Raw genomic sequence first — 21,520 nt, forward strand, 5'->3', positions numbered from 1 at the left:
TTTGTAAATACGTCCTCATTTGTATGCGGTAAATTCTTAGGTCAATATGTTAATCGTTATATTTGACATTCAGAACCTTGTGACTGCATAACCAGATGAGATACAGTGCGTGAGTTACTTATTTAGATCGCTCGAGGCGTTGGACTAAATGCAGTTTAATGTTGTACTGAATTATTCATGCGCTTTCACAAAACAAAAATGATACCGGACGCAATTGCATAAAACCTTTTTACTAAAGTAGCGAGAGGATTTGAAATGTAAATTCGTGTTTTATCTCAGACCACAAGTTTTAAACGTTTCTTGTTGAAACTGTGTATTGAGATCAGTGTTTGAAAATACTTACCTGTTTAGCTTTGGAAAAGTAGTGCTATTAAAGCAACATGTTCTCAAAGGTTTCTGTAAGGTCGTAGTAGATCAGTGGCTGTAACACGTCATTGTAATGTAGGAAAAGATTTTACCTTTTGTCACTAACACTACATAACAATAATACGAATATCGATTTACTTACATGTATCCTCTCAATCCGAAGCTGTTTCCTCTGATCATTAGACTTGGCACCCGTGCGGTCGCGATGGTTGGGAACGCCTTATCCATCATTTCCTGCTCGACGTGACTTTGTTCAGTTGACCGTAATGCTCCTCACATCGATCGGAAATTAACATTCAAAACATTCCCCTCTCAGGACCAAAACACACTTTGTGGGGAATGGGCCAAAGTCATTCTCATTATCTTCCACCGCACATGGTCGGCCAAAAACTAAATACTACTGACATACATGTATGGCAATTTTGTTTTAGAAAAAAACTTGAATCAAATTAGCCGTTTTTCTAATAAAATGAATCATCTCACCGAAAATTGTTCGACCCCCATTTTCGCATGTGGACAAAGCGATAAAGTAACAATTTCGGTAAAAAATATTGTATAACAAAAAAAAGATCCAGAAACACAGATCCAGAGAATGTACATACTATACCGCCCTGCACTCCATTCACACACTCTGTGTCATCAGATTATCTACATACATTGGTGATCGATGCCAAAAATTGCTACTTCATCGTGGTAACCATGGAAGTCACACATGTATGTATATGGGTACGATTTGAGCAGACGAGAAAGACAAATTGTGAAAGATAGTTCAAAGTGCCTTTTGAGCCTCATTCCATCGTCCGAGTTCATGAGAAATAAAGTGTAAATGCTTTGTTTTAAAATTACTTGTCATAATGATTCCATTGAGAAAACATCTTAAAATTCACATGAATTGTCCGATCCTTATGGTTGAGAACATTTATCCATCATACAAGGAAAATTAGAGACCTGCATCACTTCGGGCTTTCCTCCCACATTAAGCTGATAAAACTGGAATACTGTTTAAAGCGGCGTTTAACCCAACTCACTCACTCAATTACATCCATTTATTTAAAACTTCCTTAAAATAACCCAAAAATGAAACCGGAATGATTACTTCTAGAATAATTAATTTGCGTATGGGACATGCATATTTCTTTTGGACAACTTAAAGTAACTATTGAACAAAGAAACGTCCGTATGAATATTCAACTTAACACGAAACAAGAGAGAAACTTCCTCCAAACACACCATAGTGTCACGACTTCGTTTTGACGTCACTTTTCTCTTATTGAGATCAAGTTTATAAGGACTTGCTACAGAGAACATATATAACTCTGACATTACCAACAATGTCGGCTGCATTCAGACAATTCTCTCATCGGGAATCTGAGGATGAAATCATTCCTGTTCCTGGGGAACAAGAGACCCTACAGGAAAACAACCTTCCTGAGCATAAATTCAAGTCGACTACCGCCAGCACTGACCACAACAATCCTGGTTCTATGGAATACAGTGACGGCGTCAACCCAGCCCCTCCCTACCAACAAGCGATGGACGAACGGGAACCTGAAGCTAATGACTACGAAAGCCTTGGAGAAGGCCACCCTGCGTATGATTACATTGAAGCAGTGTCACATACGGTAAGAGATGAAATTGTATGTTTTTAACGCATAGGGTTATTTAATGATTAGCTGTGTGTTTCTCTTTCGGTTCATTCAGGAGATAAACACGTAACATGTTTTATTGATTATTTGAGTAAGTGAGTTGGGTTTAACGCCGCTTTCGATATTATTCCAGTAATATCACGACGTGTCAGCTTAATGTGGGAGGAAAGCCCGAATTGATGCAGGTCTCAGACGTTTGCCACTGCGGTGAAACCCACGAGCACGGGTATGGTGCTGACAAACCTAGAAACATAATCGGGGCGAACCGGGATTCGAACCAACAATCATAGGTTTCTGGCGTGCCCAAGGGACGCAACTCTGCACAGCGAATCGCGGCGCCTTAGACGACTGGGCCACCCGTGCCCCCTATTGAGAATTTGATGACAGGAAAATTCACTGGGAACCGATGGCATACTTCATTTAGAACAATTTACTTGCTTTTGCCGGAAAGGCAGGATATTCCTTTGGTGACATTCCCTTCTTATGCAAGTGCTTAAACACGAGCCATCTCTCAGTTTTCCCTTTTTTGCAGTTTCTCTCACATGTCAATGCTCTGGATGACTTCCCGGAAACAAATACTTATAACTTAACACGAACCAAAGAAATATCTGTACGACCACTTTGCGCTTTATCCTCGTAAATACACACACATGTAGGTTTCAGAAGTATGCATTTTTCGAAAACGTGGTGAAACTTACTTAAGAAATAAACGACGAGTGGGAGTTACAATCATACAATGAATCAATTATGCAAAGAGAAGAAATATATATTCTCCCTGCAGTGTTTTATTGTACGACAAACAGCGACCACGAGTCGTTTCTTTTTCATATGAGACATCAACTGCCTTTTTCAGTATGTTAATAAAACTTACATGCTTGAAAAGTATTTACCGGTATTTAGATAGTGATGACTCCCTGAACACAATCCGACCTTGGCAATGTCGGACAAGTCGATTTTATAAACCGGTAGATTATAATAATTATTACGTTTGGTATTTCCCAGATATTCTCACAATTACTCCCAGTACCGATTGTCATATCTCTCCCACGTTTGGAGGCGATCGTTCGAGCATTATAATTACGTTTATATGCTTTGCCCAGCTGCATCTAAGGGGAACAACTCACTAGACATTCAAAAACAAGGAAACAGCGTTATTACTACCCCCCGCACAAAAGAATTTGGTTTGTTTATATAGTAGTGAATAATATGTATTATAACGCTATTTAAAAAAACCAAGTCCTATAAACACTTAAAAGATGAGCACTAGGGTCGCTTTATGTCATAAGAAAGAAATGACTAAGTGTGAAATTAATACACAAAAAATAATTTATGGTACCAATTTGACACTCTGTCTCGATAAGTATCTCTTAGTTACGCTTGCAAAGTTTCATTCAGTAGTTTCCGAGAAAATTTGTCAAGACACTATGCACTATATAGAAATATAAGATAGCTACGCGATAAATCGCAAAGAACAATGAAGAAGGAAGCGTCCTATATGTCACGATTAAACATTATTCTAATCATGACGCCATTTCTGGGGATTCGAACATGTGCTTGCAACTTGATGACTTCGTATATATGACTACGTTATTTTTGAGACTTATTTGTGTCTAGTGAGGTGTTCCCCATAGATGTAGCACCCCCAAAGGGTGAGATATATTGCAACCGGTGTTGGGAGGAAAGGTACAAGTTAACGAGGTGAGGATTGTGAGAAATACCCACCAGTGCATAAAATGGACTTGTCCGACATTGCCGAGGTAGGATTCTATTGAGGGGGTCATTATTATTTACGGGTAAATATATTTAAAGCTTGTACATTTTATTATCATCCTTAAACAGGCTGTACATAATGTTGATATCTCATATAAGAAACAACCGACTCGTTGACTTTGTTCATCGTACAATAAAACACTGCACTGGGTCCCCCATGGTTTATTCCCCCTGCAGTGTTTTGTTGTACGATAAACAACCCTCACTAATAGTTCATTTCGTACATAACATGGATCTAGGGCCACTACTGTGTAAAAACTTCATTTATGGCAACACTTTTCGAATCATGGAATGTGTGTGGTATCTGCAACTCAACTCTCTACATACGCAAACAAAATGTGAACATAACGGACAGCGGACGAGAAGTGGTGCTTTCACAATAGTGTGGGAGTTGACGACACAATAAACGACATTTTCAATGCCACTGGCGCTAAGCGAAAGAGCTTTAGTGACTGACTGACTGAATGAATGGAGTTTACTGCCGTACCTGCGGACACTGAAGCGTAGACAAATACGGGAACCCCAGTTCCGCTCAGGACTTGGCTTTAGTTGAGACGGGCGCACCCCAGTCAGGAACCCTATCTCCGCGCGCACACTCGGCTCCACTCAGCCAGGCTTGGTGTGCTTGTACCAACGCTGTCAAAATTTAGGCACCGCTTGCAGGCATCACCGCTACGAAATTAGCGTGTACCAGAGCGCCCCAGGGTGTTCTAAACCTATATTTGAGGTCCATGTTCGAATCCTGAAAGGGTTTGCTTGTGCAACACCGTCAGAAATGAGGCATCGTAGAAATTGGCAATTGGGAAACGAAGACATGCATCAACCAAGCATACTCGCCTCTTAGGACAAGTATGGGTTGCTGAAGACCAATTCTAACCCTGGTCTTTAAGGGTTACATACATAATGCTGAAGACATTTGCTACAAGACTCTGCATTGCTTTGGGGTCTCTTGAAAGCCAGTTAACGGGGGTAATCGTTTATTTTTGGGGCGCTTCATTCAGTATTTGTACTCAATTAGAATACTAACTAAAATCAAATATAACCGTCACGCAGTGTTACGTTTAACATGTAATCAAGAACAAAAACTGAGGTCACTGTGGCAACATAACTTCATGCAAACTTTCATTATTGTCTGTGAAGAACCTCACAAGATAGGATATTTAAAGTGTCATTTACGAAAGAAAATGGATCAAAAGCTAAAAACGATATCCAATATATGTAACAGTCATGAAAAATGTAATTATGGGAACAATTATGTTTTCTCCAGATGTAATCGGTCATGCGTGACGAAAGATCACGTGCCATGCATGGTATGCACGTGCAGCGTGCTACCCTCGAGTATCCCTAAAAGCAGTGTATCTAAACGTAAAATTGCTTTCTTAAGCTCGGTTTTAAACAGTTATTCCATGACATTGTGTGACCATGGCAAATAATCAGCATGCATAACGCAGGAATGTCTTGTAATGCCATTGGTCGGAATTTGGGGTATCATCACACTGTTGTAAGCCGTTTAGTCGAGAAACATGCTCAGACCGGTGATGTACAGGACCCGGCCAGATCCGGAAGACCTCCTGTGACGACACATCGCAAAGACAGGGACATTCTTCGTCTCATATGCCGAGAATCCTTTTTAACAAGTACTCGTCTGAAACAGCTGTGGTTGCCCAATCGCCGTTTCAGCACCAGAACAGTCAGGAACCGACTGAAAGCAGCAGGACTGAGGGTTAGACGAGCCATAAAGCATCCCTTGTTGAGTGATCACCACAAAGCTGCTCGTTTAGCATGATGTATTGCGCGACAGAACTGGAATATGAGAATCAGACGAAAGTCGCTTTCTGATCCACGTCACTGGTGGAAGAACGAGATTTTGGAGGCACTGGGACACGATCTACACCCCCAGGAACATTGAACCGACTGTTGCATACGTCGGAGGCTCGGTTATGGTTTGGGGGTGTATCTCTCATCATTGCAGGTTGGATTTGGTCACCATAGGGGCAAGTAAACAGGGGCAAAGTACATCCGGGCCGTCGTCATGCCTCATTTTGACAACCACCCTCTTGCTACTCGATCTCAGTACATGGATGACAATGCCAGGCCTCATCGTTCGCATGCATTCTTGGATTACATGAGGGTCAATGCAATAATGGCTCTACCCAGGCCAGCAATGAGCCCAGATTTGAACCCCCTTGAACATGTTTAGGATATTCTTGGGCGGCGCATACAGGCACGAGATGCCCCTGTACAAGATTTACGCCAGTTATCCCATGCAATGATTTTTGCCATTTGTCATGGTTCAGAAATAGGGGTGTGTTTAATTTTTTATCTTAAGCGGCAGGATGTAGTGGCTCGGTCATTTTATTACCGCCATGCTTGTGGTTTGAGACAGAGGTCCATCCATGGTACGACCCGGAATATGTAGAGGGCGTCATGGAAAATGATAAATACAAAATTCTTTGGAATATGTCCATAAACAGCCTCAGACGTATCCAACAAACCTTTTTTTATAAATCCAATGAAATCATATATATTATTGGATTTTCTGTCCCTTTTGACACCAATATGATTGACAAGATTCAGGAAAAACATGGCAAATATGCGGACCTCGCTTTCGAAATGTCACGCTTGCATCCCAAGTACCAAGTTGTCGGACTCCCCATTGTCCTCGGTGCCTAAGGTTTTGTAACGTCCAATCTGTTGAATGACATTGGGAGAGTGCCCGGGTTTGCTGCCAGGAATACAGCCCATCTGACAATCAGGGTAATGCAGAAGGCTGCAGTCCGGGGGATGGGGTTGGGTGTCACATTCTCCGTTTGACTTGGCAGTGCTTCCTGAGAGAAGAGGGGGTAAGGGCCCTCAGCTGATGATGATCACAACAATAGCACTACTTACAAATTCACATACAATCAGCGAAAGAGTTTCGTGTTCAGGTTCTCTTGATTCCTTCTTTATATGAAACATGACATTTCATGAAAATTAAATACGTAATACTATAATATTAACTAATTTAATTAATTCTGTGTGTAGAAACAACTACGTAATAAACATTACTTGTAAAAGAGGAACAAATACGTGTAATCAGACTCAAGGAGAGCGCGGCCAACAAACGGCTGATTTGGTCTGTTTGCTCTCCTTGCAGTGCTGAAAGGTTCGTATCAGGCCATTAAGAGATGTCCTAATACCAACTGTATTCTTGAGGTCTCATGACTTTGTTCTGTCTCAACATAACACATAAAAATATAAGAATAAAGTAACATGAATTATCAGTAATTTCAAATTAAACCAAACACTCAGCGAAAACATGGAATCAGAGAAACAGAATGGTACAAATGTGAAACAAAGTCGTTATGGCATCACTGACATTGTACAGATTTTAACACGGTTTCCTAATTATTTTCAGCTTACACTGAGAAATAGAGCATGGGCCAAATGTAAGAAGACCATGCTTTTTCTCGTTCCCATATTTGCCAGTCAGATAGTGAACTTCTTAGCCGGGTTGCTCTACACGTCCTTCCTCTTCGTTGACAAGACCGACTTGGGAACAACATTCTATGAAAATGGAGCGATGGTGGCTAAAGAACAAAGAATATTTAGAGTGTCCTTTGCACTGGCAGGTATATTATGTTTAAGATAACTGAGTGATTATGGTTCATGTCGCTTTGTGCAATTGTTCAACACTAGCACGGCGGGGGACATCAGAAATGGGCTGCTCGCATTGTACCCGTGTGGGGAATCGAACCTGGAACTTCAGATTAACGAGTTCCTGCTTTAATCAATGTCACGATAACTGAATTGATTCATCTAGGCTAAATACACCATGGTCACCAACGTCATATCCGTTGTCGACTTAAATTTGTAATTATCAATGCCTAAAATGCATATTATGTCACGATATTGTAATGTATCAAGTACATATTGTCATATTTTTCATTTAGTCACAACTTTAGTCACAAAGCGTAACTTTATATTGCATAACTGTTGTGTATTTCAGCTGCTTCCTGTGCGCCGCTTCTGGTCAGATTCAGCGCCCGGAAGATCGCCCAGTGGGGAAGTGTCCTACTCATTTTTTCTTGTATCCTGTTGTCATTGACAACCACAGGCGATGTCATGACAATCCTATTTAGCATTACGGCAGGTTTGTCGAACTCATGGAATGATTTTCATTTGAACCTTGTATAGTTTGGTTAAAGTTTCAGAATGGAACGGCCACACAGGCAACGAATGAATGCAACTTAAGATACAATTATCTTTCCTTGAAAGTTGTTTAATGCCTTAATTGGGAATGTTATATAAACTCTACGTCTCATACGTGGATTCCACTGTTATTGGTAATAAACTAGGCACTTTTAAAAGGAACTATTCCGTGTGTCCACGTGGGACTGAATATGACAAAAAGAAATGTTGTCATACAGATAGTATTTACAAAGCACTTTTGAGTAGCTTTTTCCAGCGCAGATACATCCATGCCTTAATAATAATACACAATGCTGCATTTTCAAAGTAGCACTCACTCACTCACTTCTGGACCTATGAGCGCTCTAGACGATGTGCAAATATTTAATGTGGTCGACTACACAAGCGATGCATAAGGTTATATGTAAAATTATTTTGGAGTATATGACTTTAATCAAACTTATTTAAGGTTTTGCTGGGGGTCTTTTTCGGACGACTGGTGTCGTGAGTACCGTCGACCACCTCAACACTCGCCCAGCTCTCGCACTTATCATCAGTTACATCAGCTTCCTCATTGGGAAAGTCATCATTGCCAGCGGCTCCTTCTACATATATCAAGTCAAGGCGGTCTGGCGGATGACAAGTTATGATCCGGTAGTGTCTCTCGTCCACAGAGATTGGCCTCTGAGAGTGTTTGAGATAACGGGTGTCATAGGACTTCTCGCTGGTATATTTCTTCAGAAGAACTCACAGGCCCAGCATAATGTGACCAGGCTCGTCAAACATCCACCGATTTATTTCTTGATCCTGATAACAGTTCTCGCGTCTATGGGTAGGTTGTTGAAGGTTTTCAAATGACTTTAGAACCTTGAATCTGGGTGCTCGTGTGGCTCAGTAAATCGATGAGTTCCAAACCGGTGTGCAGAGTTACGTCCCTTATGTGCCACCACCAGGTCGTCCTTGATTCGAAAACTAGAATTCTCCCACATAAGAGCTTTCAACCTTGAATGGATGTCTGATCTTGACACTGACCATGGTATTTTTAATGAATTTGACAGATAACAGGAGTTGACAAAACAAGTATAATGTGTCCTTATTGAAACGAAAATGGTTTATATGCCTTTAAAATCATATGCAAGAACATGACCAGTCCCTGATCTTAAGATGACTTTACACAAACGGGTGAGACACATTTTGTAGCTGTGTGCTTCGTCGTGTTTGCCCTGTCATGATTCATAGTTGTGTGTTTTAACCATGTGGGAATGTTGTTCAATGTTCAATTATTAATTTGTGTCTTAAAGGGTTGTCAATCCTAACGAACGCATCCAACCTTACACCCATCTTCGGGAGTCTTCTCGTGCTGTTTGTTCTGCTGATCATCCCAGGGAAGGAAAGTCTAAATAAAAAGTCAGCGCTTTTATCGATGGGGATATCGGTCCTAGCTGTGGGTCTCGTCACCATGGTCCAATCTAGATTTGCGCAAGTGGTGGCTTTGATCTTCCTGCTTGGAGCTGCCACTGGTAGGTAAACTAATGAGTGTACCTCATATGCTCTGTACACTCACTGTGCATTCTCTATATATTCTTTACTTTTATAAGGCAAATCAGCTATTGCCGTCCAGAGTAGCGTCCCTTAGGTGTGACAGAAACCAGTGACCGTGAGTTCAAATCCCATATTCACCCTCATTCACCACATAAACCGTAACTCACTCACTCACTAACTCACTCACCCACCCACCCACTCACTCACTCACTGCCTCACTCACTCACTCACTCACTCAATCACCCACTCACTCACTCACTCACACTTCAGTTCTAGTTTTGTGATTGCACTTTTATGGTGTTATGTGTTTTGTCTGAATGCAATCACTGTGATAGAGGTACAGTAAACTACGGTTATAACGAACACGCTTATAACGAAGTTACGGATATAACAAACTTACTTTTTTGGTCCCGACTATTTGCTGTAGTTATGCTGTACATATGGTTATAACGAACTACGGTTATAATTAACTAAAATTAGTAGTCCCTTTGAGTTCGTTATAACTGTACTTTACTGTATCTGAAGACTTACTGATTTGTGATTTGTATTAATGTTCCAGTGCTCTATCAAGTATTGATGCCACTAGTGTTGATGAACACTACGGGTAGAAGTAATATAAAACTGGCCCTCCCAGTGCTGGTTTGCTTCGGGGAGGTGGGAGGACTTATCGGAATGTCCATCATGGGTGGGTAAAATTCTGTGTTTCTGCTGGTCCCGTAAACCTGTAAAACAGGAAACAGTGTCAAAGTGACGGGGTCGGCTTGGAGCCAACACTGACACACTACAAACTGTCGTCAAATAATATTGTCTGTTTTACATGAACAATGTACTGTATTGATTAAGCTGTGTATTGATACTTGTCTATAATGTCACCTTCTGAAAAGAAGTAACATTGTAATTTTCTAAAAGGTTTACTTTAACCCCCCAGGCATCAGTCATAAAAATATGTGTAACTGTGAGTGAATCAGTCATATAATATTCATCATCTGTTGCGAACAAATGTTAATTGGAAGTTTACTGACAGCTCGACATCTTAACGTTTTAGGCTTTGTCAAAAATCTAATTGAATGATTGTCGGTTATTAAGACATAATTCCGCAGACGTTTCATCGAAGTGGTAAACGTCTGAGACCTGCATCACTTCGGGCTTTCTTCCCACATTAATCTGACACGCCGTGATCTAACTGGAATACTGTTAAAAGCGTCGTTAAACCCAACTCACTCACACACTAATAATATCTACAAATACATATGCATCATGTGTCAAGTGGATGTACGTTGTAACCACAGAAAATATTTTCGCAAGGTGTTTCACACTAACACCATCAAACATGACCGCTGTCAGTTAAGCATTCTGTTTGCCATTTCAGAAAAACAATCACATCGTGGAGCCTTGTATTTTGCTGGAGTGTCCCTGATCATTGCCGGAGTTGGTGCCATCATAGTATGCGTGCTGATAAAACGCTGGCCCCCTCTCAGTGATGACAATTTCTCCCGGGCTATTGCGATATGCGCGGAGACTACCGGCGAGGAGGAGGAGGCGGAGAACGTTGTCGTGGAATGTGTCGAGGACCGTGTCGAGGAGGAGGAGGAGGCAGATGACCCTGGTGATGAAGAGGCGGAAGAGCCTGGTGAGGAGGAGGCAGAGGTCCCTGTCGAGGACCTTCGTGAGGAGGAGAGCGAGAACTCTGGGTTAACTGGTGTTGCTCCGGTAGATTGCTAAACGATTGATTCGCAAAAATGAACTGCACTTTTATTGTTTGTTTTGCCAGCAGGCACATTTGAATATATTTCTTCTGTACTGAATAAGAAATGTTGATAATTACTTTTCGTTGACAACAATTTATATGACACACCATAACAATTTCATGTTGTGAAAGAAATAAGCTAATACTAAATATACAGTCTCGGTGATAACAGTCAATGACACAAAATATTGATGATGGACACCAAATCACATTGAAGTCCAATGCCAATGGTACTGACAACGTAAATATATAAAATCAACGCCAGAGAATAACCCATCTCAATTATACTAGGGGCGGTCGGGTAGCCTAGTGATAAAAGCGTTCGCTCGTCACGCCGAAGACCCGGGTTTGGGAAGCGGGGTTGGGGGTTGGGGGTTCGGGTCGGGGAGAGGAATAGTTTTAATGTCTCGGTCCCAACATTTTCATGCACTCGAACCTGTTAATCAAAGATGCATCCAAACCGTGTTGTAGTATAGACGGATCTCTCGTTTGGAAGAGGGAAACTGTAACATATTTCAAACATTGACATCGTTATTTGTAATGAAGTTAACAAATAGAAGTGGTTGGTCAAAGCAAATTTTATTTGTCGTTAAAAAATGGATTGTATTCCTTCAAAGTCTTTTGCAAACAAATGGTCGGTCCTTAATTTTAATTCGACCTCATGCAAACGGGTCAGACTACTGCTGTGTCGTTTTAAACCCGTCATGTAATCCATAGTTGTGTGCTATAAGCATATACAAGAAAACAGTTATGCAAAGCATCAAAGTTCCCCGCCATATGTGATGCCTCACAAACGCATAATTATGATGTTACTGAAAGGCATGAAGGAGCATACTTATATTAACCACAAATAACACAACACTGTTGTGGAATAAATATTATTTATTTTGAGTATTGGGCAATACAGTTGATACATTTGCATAGGGTAGGTCTATTTAAAAATAGTTTCTTGTTTAACGCCGCACTCAACAGTATTCCAGCCATATGACGGCGGTATGTAAATAATCCAGTCTGGACCAGATCATCCAGTGATTGACACCAAGAGCATCGAACTATGCAATTGGAATATGATGTTATGCATCGACCAAATCGGCGAGCCTGACTACCCAATCCTGTTCGCCGCCTCTTACGGCAAGCATGGGTTGCTGGAGACTTATTATAACCTGGGTCTTTACTTAAAAAGTAGATCTAAGGAAATGGAAGCAATTTCTGGCACAAATGTAAACATGTGGAAATAGTATCAAAACTGCCAACAACATTGGCAGATGCACATACTCAAATAATAGTTCACATTCTTTTTACACTTGACATTTGATTATAATAATGTAAATGAAAAAACTAAGGGCTCCATATGGCAAAAAAGTCATACTAGATAAGTTTTCTTTGGTCACAACCACAGATGCACATACTCAAAATATCACGTAGTTGGAGAACATTTCAATACTGGGACTAATCAATAACGGAGATTCCTAGTCTCTTGTTTTACGTTTTTTGGTCAGTTTCTTTTCTGTATTTCTTCCTTTCAAAGAATAGTAATTGTGATCATGATGAGTTGAGTTACTTGGTATTTTTCTATGTACTGTTTTTTTTATCCAGTGTCTGTAACTGTTGTGGAATGTGGTTTACTTGTAACAATGACTGGTTTGAGTTCATATGATGATGATTGATTGGTTTGTCGTTTAACGCCACACTCAGCAATATTCCAGCTATATGACGGCGTTCTGTAAATAATCGAGTCTGGATCAGACACTCCAGTGCTTAATATCATGAGCATCGATCCACGCAAAAGGGATCAATGCCAGGAAGCAACCAAAGCCTGAACACCCGATCCCGTTTGTCGCCTCTTACGACATAGTCGCCTGATATACTGTTAAGATGTAACATAACAATTTATCCATTCTACTAAACGGAAGTAAAACCGCTGGTTCATTCGGATCAATCTGACCCAAACCATTCCGCTAATGAGAGTCAAATAATGCATACGAATCAAAATCCGTAAAAATGGAGACATCATTAAAAGTTACCAAAAGTGATGGGGATATCAATATTGATTGTAGAAATGATTCTTTGAAAACTTTTTCCCTGCTTCAATATTTGGAGCACCTATGACGGAGCCATAAAACTTATCTGTTTTGTAGACAATATCGCTTGAGGCAGTGGCTGCTGGGAGCTGATTATGACCTAAATACCCCTCATAGCCTTCGGTGTTAACTATGTGACTGTAGAGAGCTGTGCCTTCATCCAACAGATTATTGAGGTCAGTGGAACACTGTACAGACGCAAATAGATTTGAGCCATGGGACACAAAATATATGAGTGACCAGAGCTACGGCTGTACGCTGAATTCCACGAAACGGTTGAAAAATACTACAGCCTTAATGCAAATTTACCGACACACTACTCCGATTTTGCATTGACTTTGCTACCAAACGTGTCACATGTGGCTGTGTGCGGTGCACTGATTAAAAAAAACACGGGGGACTGGGTTAATTCAAAATACGGAATATAACTATTCCAAATATTTCCAGTGAACATGAGCATCCAAAAAAACAAAAGTGTGGTATGTCTAATGTGGAATTCAGCCATATTACATTTAAATTGAGTATCGTCATTGTTCATGAATAAGCATATTCAGAACATATTTTATGTTATACTGTTATATACGATCTCCGGAGTACAGTTGTTCTTTTGTATACATCGTGAAAATCAGAAAATTAGTCCTTGAGGAAAAAAGGACATCGGATTACACATGAATGGTTTAATAATGTCAGTTAATGACCAGAAACGGTCAGATGCATCAATTAACTACATAAAGACGATTTTGAAGTATCTCTTATTGCTGGAAAAGAATAGCATCAATATTCCAAGCACATGATTTGCATGTTTCGTTTCCGTAAATGCGTGGCTTGAAATTTCAAATAAACCAACATGTCGATAAAGACTTTACAGCAGAATAAAATTTATCATTCATTCCTAACTTCATCAGTTTGTACCATAAGCAGTCTCGATTAACACGGTCAAAGGCCTTCATGGCATCGATATAACAGACAAATGCAGAGGACTTAGATGTAGATTTCCTGTTATTAATTACTGAAAACAAAGTGTATATGTGCTCAATAGTATTACGCATACTTCGAAATCCATTTAGCTACTCAGCCAATATGTCATTATCTTCTAGCCAACTTGTGAAACGAGAGTTTAGTATATCTGAATATATCTTACAAGGAATGGAAAGTAGTGATATACCACGATAGCCAAGGGGATCTCTGGGGTCACTACCCGGTTTCATAATAGGCGTAATTATACTTTCATGCCAAATATCTGGACAAACATTATTCTCGAAGCAGTAAGTAAAAATCCGGTGCAGAATGTCAACACAAGTATCATTCTTAAGTGCCTCTGCAGGTATAAGGTCACAGCCAACGGCCTTACCACACTTAGAGCGGCTAACAGAGCGTACTACCTCATCGCGTGATATAGGGGCCTGCAGACTGTTTACATCTACATCTACCTGATGGGTGTCAACATCCATGTTGCTTAACTCGTCCTTGATCTGATCGTAGAAAGATTCATCAAATACACCCACTGGATCAGTGTTAAACAACGAGCTATACTCACATTTCCATGCATCTAAAACCCGCGACTTATCGGCGACAACCGTGTCTCCCTGGATTATCTCCCATGGAATGACAGAATCCCAATCGGAAGTTAAGCCAATCTTACCAATAAGTTTCCAAAAAACTCTGCTATTACTATTCTTGTATCTATGCAACAGTCGCTGCTGACGTACTAACTGAAACGAGAGTTTGACTTTTCTATGCAGCTTATCAAAAGATTTACGATTAGAGACAAAGACGTGTTTTAATGCCCGTTTCTGAGAAACATTCTTACATCTGAGCCATAGACGTTCACTACTAGGTCCCAGGCAGACTGAAGCTCTGCACACAAATAAGGTTTATGGAGGGATTTCTTGTTAGACGTTTTCCTTTTATTTTCATACGTGCCAACTTTACTGTCTAGCTCAGAGTATAAACAAGTTAAGAACTCCTCATATGCAGCGTTAACATCTTGTTGTACTGATAAATTAAACTCAATTCTACGGATAGTATCAGAGACAAGTGTTGTATTCGTATCGTCAAAAAGATCAATCCCACTTTGTTTATATGTCTTACGGCTATAGTAATCAGGTAAAGGTTCATCACACCGAGGACTACTGATCTCACTAGGTATCCTCACATCACAAGTAATAACAGAGTGATCAGGGATGACATCAGGGACAGACGAGGCGTCAACAAAGTGTGTCATTCTCGTGACATTAAAATTAGTAAATAAAGGTAAGTTCTCATGTGGGGTCACAATATAGTCTACGACCGAACATCCATTTTTAACATATAGTCATGATTTCCAATACGGTCATTTAACATACACAGATTGCAGTTAATGAGAAAATCTAAAAATAGAGAACCATGAGAATTATCGGTATGTTCTATGACATCTCTGTCGGGCACCTGGTCTACCCCGGCTATATAGTCTCTTTGTGACCCCACCCGTGCATTAAAGTCCCCACAAATAATTGTGTAACCTTCTTTTTGATACAAATAATACTTTTCAAGCAATGTTTCGAAAAAACTTTAAGCATCGCATAGCCTGGATGAACTAGTGATGGTAAATAACACACACACAACACCAAAATAAAATCTTTCACAGACTTATGCGATAGTCTAAACCAGATAATATCATCCGTATCATCATCTAAAATGTGCACATTAAAACATTGTAAAAGTGATTTTTTTAAAAAGGCACCGACTCCTCCCGAGCCCCGTTTCGCCCTAGGGTCGCACTGGCCTCTGTTTTTACCAAACCAGGAATATCCCTTCACAGAGATATTATTCTGATCCTTCCTGCGACATAGCACTGTCAATATACACACGGGGGAAGTCCTTACTGCTCTTCAGGCTTTTCTTCACCTTCAGGAGTTTATGTTTCTGTTCCGTTTAGCAATGACCACGCCTGGTTTGTTGTCACTCCTGCGTTTGCGCCCTGCGCGAACTGCACGTACATCTGTAAGTTTCAGACGGTTCACCAACTGACAGGTCACCCTGGAGTTGTCCATTTCACGGTCATCTAGTGACAGATTTCTGATTGGGACACTACATTCAATTTCACTGCCTGTACGCGCTCGTTTCACAACATCAGCATATTTACCGTCTAAACTGTTAATCTTATCACCCATCAACTGGATATCTTTCCTCACTTCATCTCTGAGACTCTTCTGAAAATTTTCCAGAAGCATAATTTTGTCATGTAGCTTATTAATTTTCCCATCAAAGTCACGTCTCATTTTCTCCGTCTCTTCACGTAATACTACTCTCATACGGTTAATAACTCTATCTTCATTTTGTGAGAGTTGTGTACTGACCCACATTTTCATATTATCAATGGCTTGCATAATATCACCGTTAGTAGTGTTTTTATCACTCTCACCGGCAGGCACACTCATATTGTCATCGGTAGAATTACACGTTCTCGCTTTTTTGGCCGACGAGGGTCCACATTTGTCGCTTAAAGGCACATTCACAGGTGATTGAACCGTCACAGCTTCAACAAAACTATCCGCTGCCGAGTTTGACTGAGCCATTTTCGATACACGTTATCACGAGGCGAGATTTCACAGAGTCGGGTGAAATTTCATAAAAGTCAGAATATTCAAAATTCCCAAATCAATTCTTCACAGGGTGTATATGTAGTGTTAATTCCCAATATTTTCATGTATTTACCCGTGGATGGCGTTCCTGTTGGACGATAATGTTGGATTTTCTTTTCAGGTTCTCAGGAGCCGGCATGAGCACGTCCGTTCTAGGCAGGGGCAGATAACTCTGATCTATTACATCTCATCTGCCAATGTGGATCTAGTCAAGCAATAGATTGTTTTGATAAGGATCCAATCAGTTTGTCACAACTGTTTAATCTTTTAATCCAGCTGTACATCACCTGTATTCTCTATCTAAATAGTATCTTTAGCGCGTATGCCGCTTAACAGCTCACACGCAAAAACACTAGTAGAGGGAACCATTCGGAGCCATATATTAAAACATACAACATCCTACAGACTTGACTGAGCTTACTGTGCGTCTTGGGTTTTGGCAACATCGCACCATAACATTTTTACATGTGACTGCATTCGTCTGTTGCCAACGTTGCCATAAACACCAAATGGTGTTTCTGTGGACGTTAAATTGTCTTGCAACATCACGTTGACTCGATCCTGCTTCAAGCATACCAATGGCTCACAGACGCTCATTTTCTGACAGGAGTGGCATTTCGAAATGTTGAGAAATTTCGTAATTTTGTGTTTTTTCTGAGTGTTTTCGGTCAGCACGATGCTAAACAATGCATATGGAATCCCGTTAACGCACATGTTTTTATACCCATTCTTGGCCAGTGAAATGCGTTGGGCTTGCATAAAAGTCAACTTTTGCACGGAATGAATACTTTTCTGTAGCAGTTGCGTTTTTGTGACTTGATTCCATACATGTATTGAAAACCAAACTTTACTTGTTTGAAAAATTCAGTAAAAGAATTTTGTATTTATCATTTTCCATGATACCCTCTACATATTCCGGGTCGTATACGTACCATGGATGGACCTTTGTGTCAAACCACAAGCATGTGGAAAACGGTAATACAATGACCGTTTTCACTACATCATGCCGCTTAAGATACTGTGTTTGTGCCAAAGCTGGACATTCACTGACAATGTGTTCGACAGTTTCATAATCTACAGACATAATCTACATTTCATATTTACATTTCTAAACAAAATCACACACTGACGGTTTCGAGTGGCAAGTGACTGGTCCTGAGCAGCAAACAGGAAGCCTTCTGTTTCACTTTTCAGGCCAGGCCGACTTCATCCAAGCGAATGAGGCTGCAGGGTTGCCGACCTTCTCAACACACTGCATATAAACCCGACGCAGTGGTCGTTCAGATAGCATTTCCTTCAAAGTCTGGACCTATTTGATAAGACACTTTGCTTGGTTGACACTCATTTCTGTACCGCCCAGTAGTACAGAACCATCAGCAAAATCAACATTGACATTGAAATCAGGTCCCACATCCTTGGCTCGTTTACGAAAACAGTGGAATGCCTTGTTTTCATCATGAGTCTTGACATGCTTCACAAGAGGATCATCAGACAAATATACAAAACAAAGCTAAGCACACCCCTTTTTCTGAACCATGACAAATGGTAAAACTCATGGCATGGGATGAGGGCGATACCAATGTCATCGGACAGAACAAACATTTGACAACAAATATAGAATATATTGGTGAGTTGTGATTGAAATTTACTGACAAAAACATCATGTAACACATGTGCTGTTTTTGACTTTAGGTAATACCTAAACGAGTTACGAGTTACGTTTGATGTTTCATGTGAAAATGTTCCTTACAGTCTCCACTTGACATGACACATGAAACAGATCAGTAGCGGGTATGGCCACCACATGCCTGGATGACGCATTCCACCCTATGTCTCATTCCTCCAGTCAGACGTTGGATCTATTGATGGGTCAACAACAACCACTCCTGATGCAATGCTGCTTCCATTTGGCGTAAATCTTGTACAGGAGAATCTCGTGCCTGTATGCACCGCCCAAGAATATCCCAACTATGTTCAAGAGGGTTCAAATCTGGGCTCAGGGTAGAGTCGTTATTGCATTGGCCCTCATGTAATCCACAACTGCATGCGAACGATGAGGCCGGCATTGTCATCCATGTACTGAGGTCGAGATGCAAGAGGGTGGTTGTCAAAATGAGGAACGACGACTCGCCTCAAAACGTCCCGGATGTACTGAGCCCCTGTTAAGTTGCCCCTTAAAGTGACCAAATCCAACCTGCAATCATGAGACATACACCCCCAAACCATTACTGGAATAACTGTTTAAAACCGAGCTTAAGAAAGCTATTTTAACGTTTGGATATACTACTTTTAGAGATACTCGAGGGTAGCATGCATGGCACGTGAGCTTCTTCACGCATGACCGATTACATCATCTCGAGAAAACAATTCTTCCCGTTATTATATCTTTCATGACTGTTACCAAACAATACTGACATATATTAGGGTGTGCTTAACTTGGGTGGTGGGATCTATTGTCTGAGAGTATTATTATTATTATCATTATCATAATTGCTCCAAGCCTGAGAGGCAACAACATGTTTTTTTCAAATATATATTTCGCCCTATTGCTCCACAACAGCTTGTCAGATTACTTTTAAATTTTGCTCCTTGTGGTGCTTGACATTGTTTGTCCTTTGTCTTTGATCATTGGTCACGTGGTTTGGCAGCCATATTGAATAAAATCTTTTCACGGTGTGTTTTGGCTACATATCTTCAAATCCATACTCCTCTGAATCTGCAAAATAAAATCCTTCTAAACTTTCTGAGAATTGTCTCCATATACAACACATCAAACTTGTTAGCCGTTTTTGGATATCGTTTTTAGTAGCGGCCATATTGGATTTAGTTTTCCATAATTTTTCTCTCGTAAATGACATTCTTCACAGACAATATTGAAAGTTTGCATGAAGTTATTTTGCCATAGTGACCTCAGTTTCTGTTCTTGATTACATGTTAAACGTAACCCTGAGTGGCGGTTATGTTTTATTTTAGTTAGTATTGTAATTGAGTACAAATACTGAATGAAGCGCCCGACAAATATACGATTAGCCCCGTTAACGGGCTTTCAAGAGACCCAAAAACAATGAACAGTCTTGTAGCAAATGCCTTCAGCATAATGTATGTTACCCCAAAGACCAGGGTTAGAATTGGTCTTCAGCAACCCATACTTGTCCTAAGAGGCCAGTAAGCTTGTCGTAAGAGACGACTAACGGGATTGGGTGGTCAGACTTGCTGACTTGGTTGATGCATGTCTTCGTTTCTCAATTGCATATTTCTACGATGCCTCATATCTGACGGTGTTGCACAAGCAAACCCTTTTCAGGATTCGAACATGGACCTCAAATATGGGTTTAGAACACCCTGGGGCGCTCCGGTACACGCTAATTTCGTAGCGGCGATGCCTGCAAGCGGTGCCTAAATTTTGACGGCGTTGGTACAAGCACACCAAGCCTACCTGAGTGGAGCCGAGTGTGCGCGCGGAGATGGGGTTCCTGACTGGGGTGCGTCCGTCTCAACTAAAGCCAAGTCCTGAGCGGAACTGGGGTTCCCGTATTTGGCTACGTTTCAGTGTCCGCAGGTACGTCAGTAAACTCCATTCATTCATTCATTCAGTCAGTCACTAAAGCGCATTCGCTTAACGCTAGTGGCATTGAAACTGTCGTTTATTGTGTCGTCATCTCCCACACTATTATGAAAGCACCACTTATCGTCCGCTGTCCGTGACGTTCAAAGTTTGTGTGCGTATGTAGAGAGTTGAGTTGAAGATACCACACACATTCCAAGGCCGTGCGTTTGTGTGTGCGTGTCACCTGGAGACCGGCATTGCTCTTTGCATCATCTTCTTCTTCTCATTATTATTATATAAGATAGCTGCGCGATAAATTACAAAGAACAATGAAAAACGGGGCGTGGTCGTTTTCACAATAAAACATTGTTCTATTTAAGTTAGAGAAATGAAATTTTAAACACTGATGTTACTGGTCTTAATTCTTAATTGGTGTCTTAAATCAATTTCCTACAGAGTTATGGCCCTTGCTCCATACTTTACAACATAGTGCATGCTGCATGGGAACAAACTTTCTCAGAATTTACTGAAGGGGCGCAGTGTAGTGATTTATTGTACGATAAACAAAGACAACGAGTCATTTATTTCTTATATGAGATATCAACATTATGTACAGCCTGTTTAAGGATGATGATAAAATGTACAAGCTTTAAAAATGTTTACCCGTATTTAAATGATAATGATTTTTTTCAAGAGAATCCGACCTCGGCAATGTCGGACAAGTCCATTTCATGCACTGGTGGGTATTTCTCACAATCCTCACCTCGATAACCTGTACCTTTCCTCCCAACACCGATTGCCTCACTAGACACAAATAACTCTAAAAAATAACGTCGTCATATATACGAAGTCATCAAGTTGCGAGCACATGTTCGAATCTCCAGAAATGACGTCATGATTAGAACAATGTTTAATCGTGAAATATAGGACGCTTCGTTCTTCATTGTTCTTTGCGATTCATGGTTAGTGATCATGCTGTTTCCTTGTTTTTCTGAGTTGTTCCCCTTAGATGCAGCTGGGCAAAGCAT

At 40.7% G+C, this 21,520-nt stretch overlaps 1 protein-coding gene across 1 annotated transcript; it reads left to right on the forward strand.

Moving 5' to 3' along the window:
* Positions 1-1,697: 1,697 nt before the first annotated feature.
* On the forward strand, positions 1,698-11,216 carry LOC139464165 (uncharacterized). The gene is made up of 7 exons (XM_071245693.1): positions 1,698-1,988; positions 7,180-7,393; positions 7,771-7,914; positions 8,422-8,784; positions 9,254-9,472; positions 10,054-10,179; positions 10,864-11,216. Exons 1-7 carry the CDS (start codon positions 1,698-1,700, stop codon positions 11,214-11,216), a joined length of 1,710 nt encoding a protein of 569 aa, XP_071101794.1.
* The last annotated feature ends 10,304 nt before the right edge of the window (positions 11,217-21,520 follow it).

Source organism: Haliotis cracherodii, unplaced genomic scaffold, assembly GCF_022045235.1.
Source record: "Haliotis cracherodii isolate W230 unplaced genomic scaffold, xgHalCrac1.p SCAF_16, whole genome shotgun sequence".
NCBI lineage: Eukaryota > Metazoa > Mollusca > Gastropoda > Lepetellida > Haliotidae > Haliotis > Haliotis cracherodii.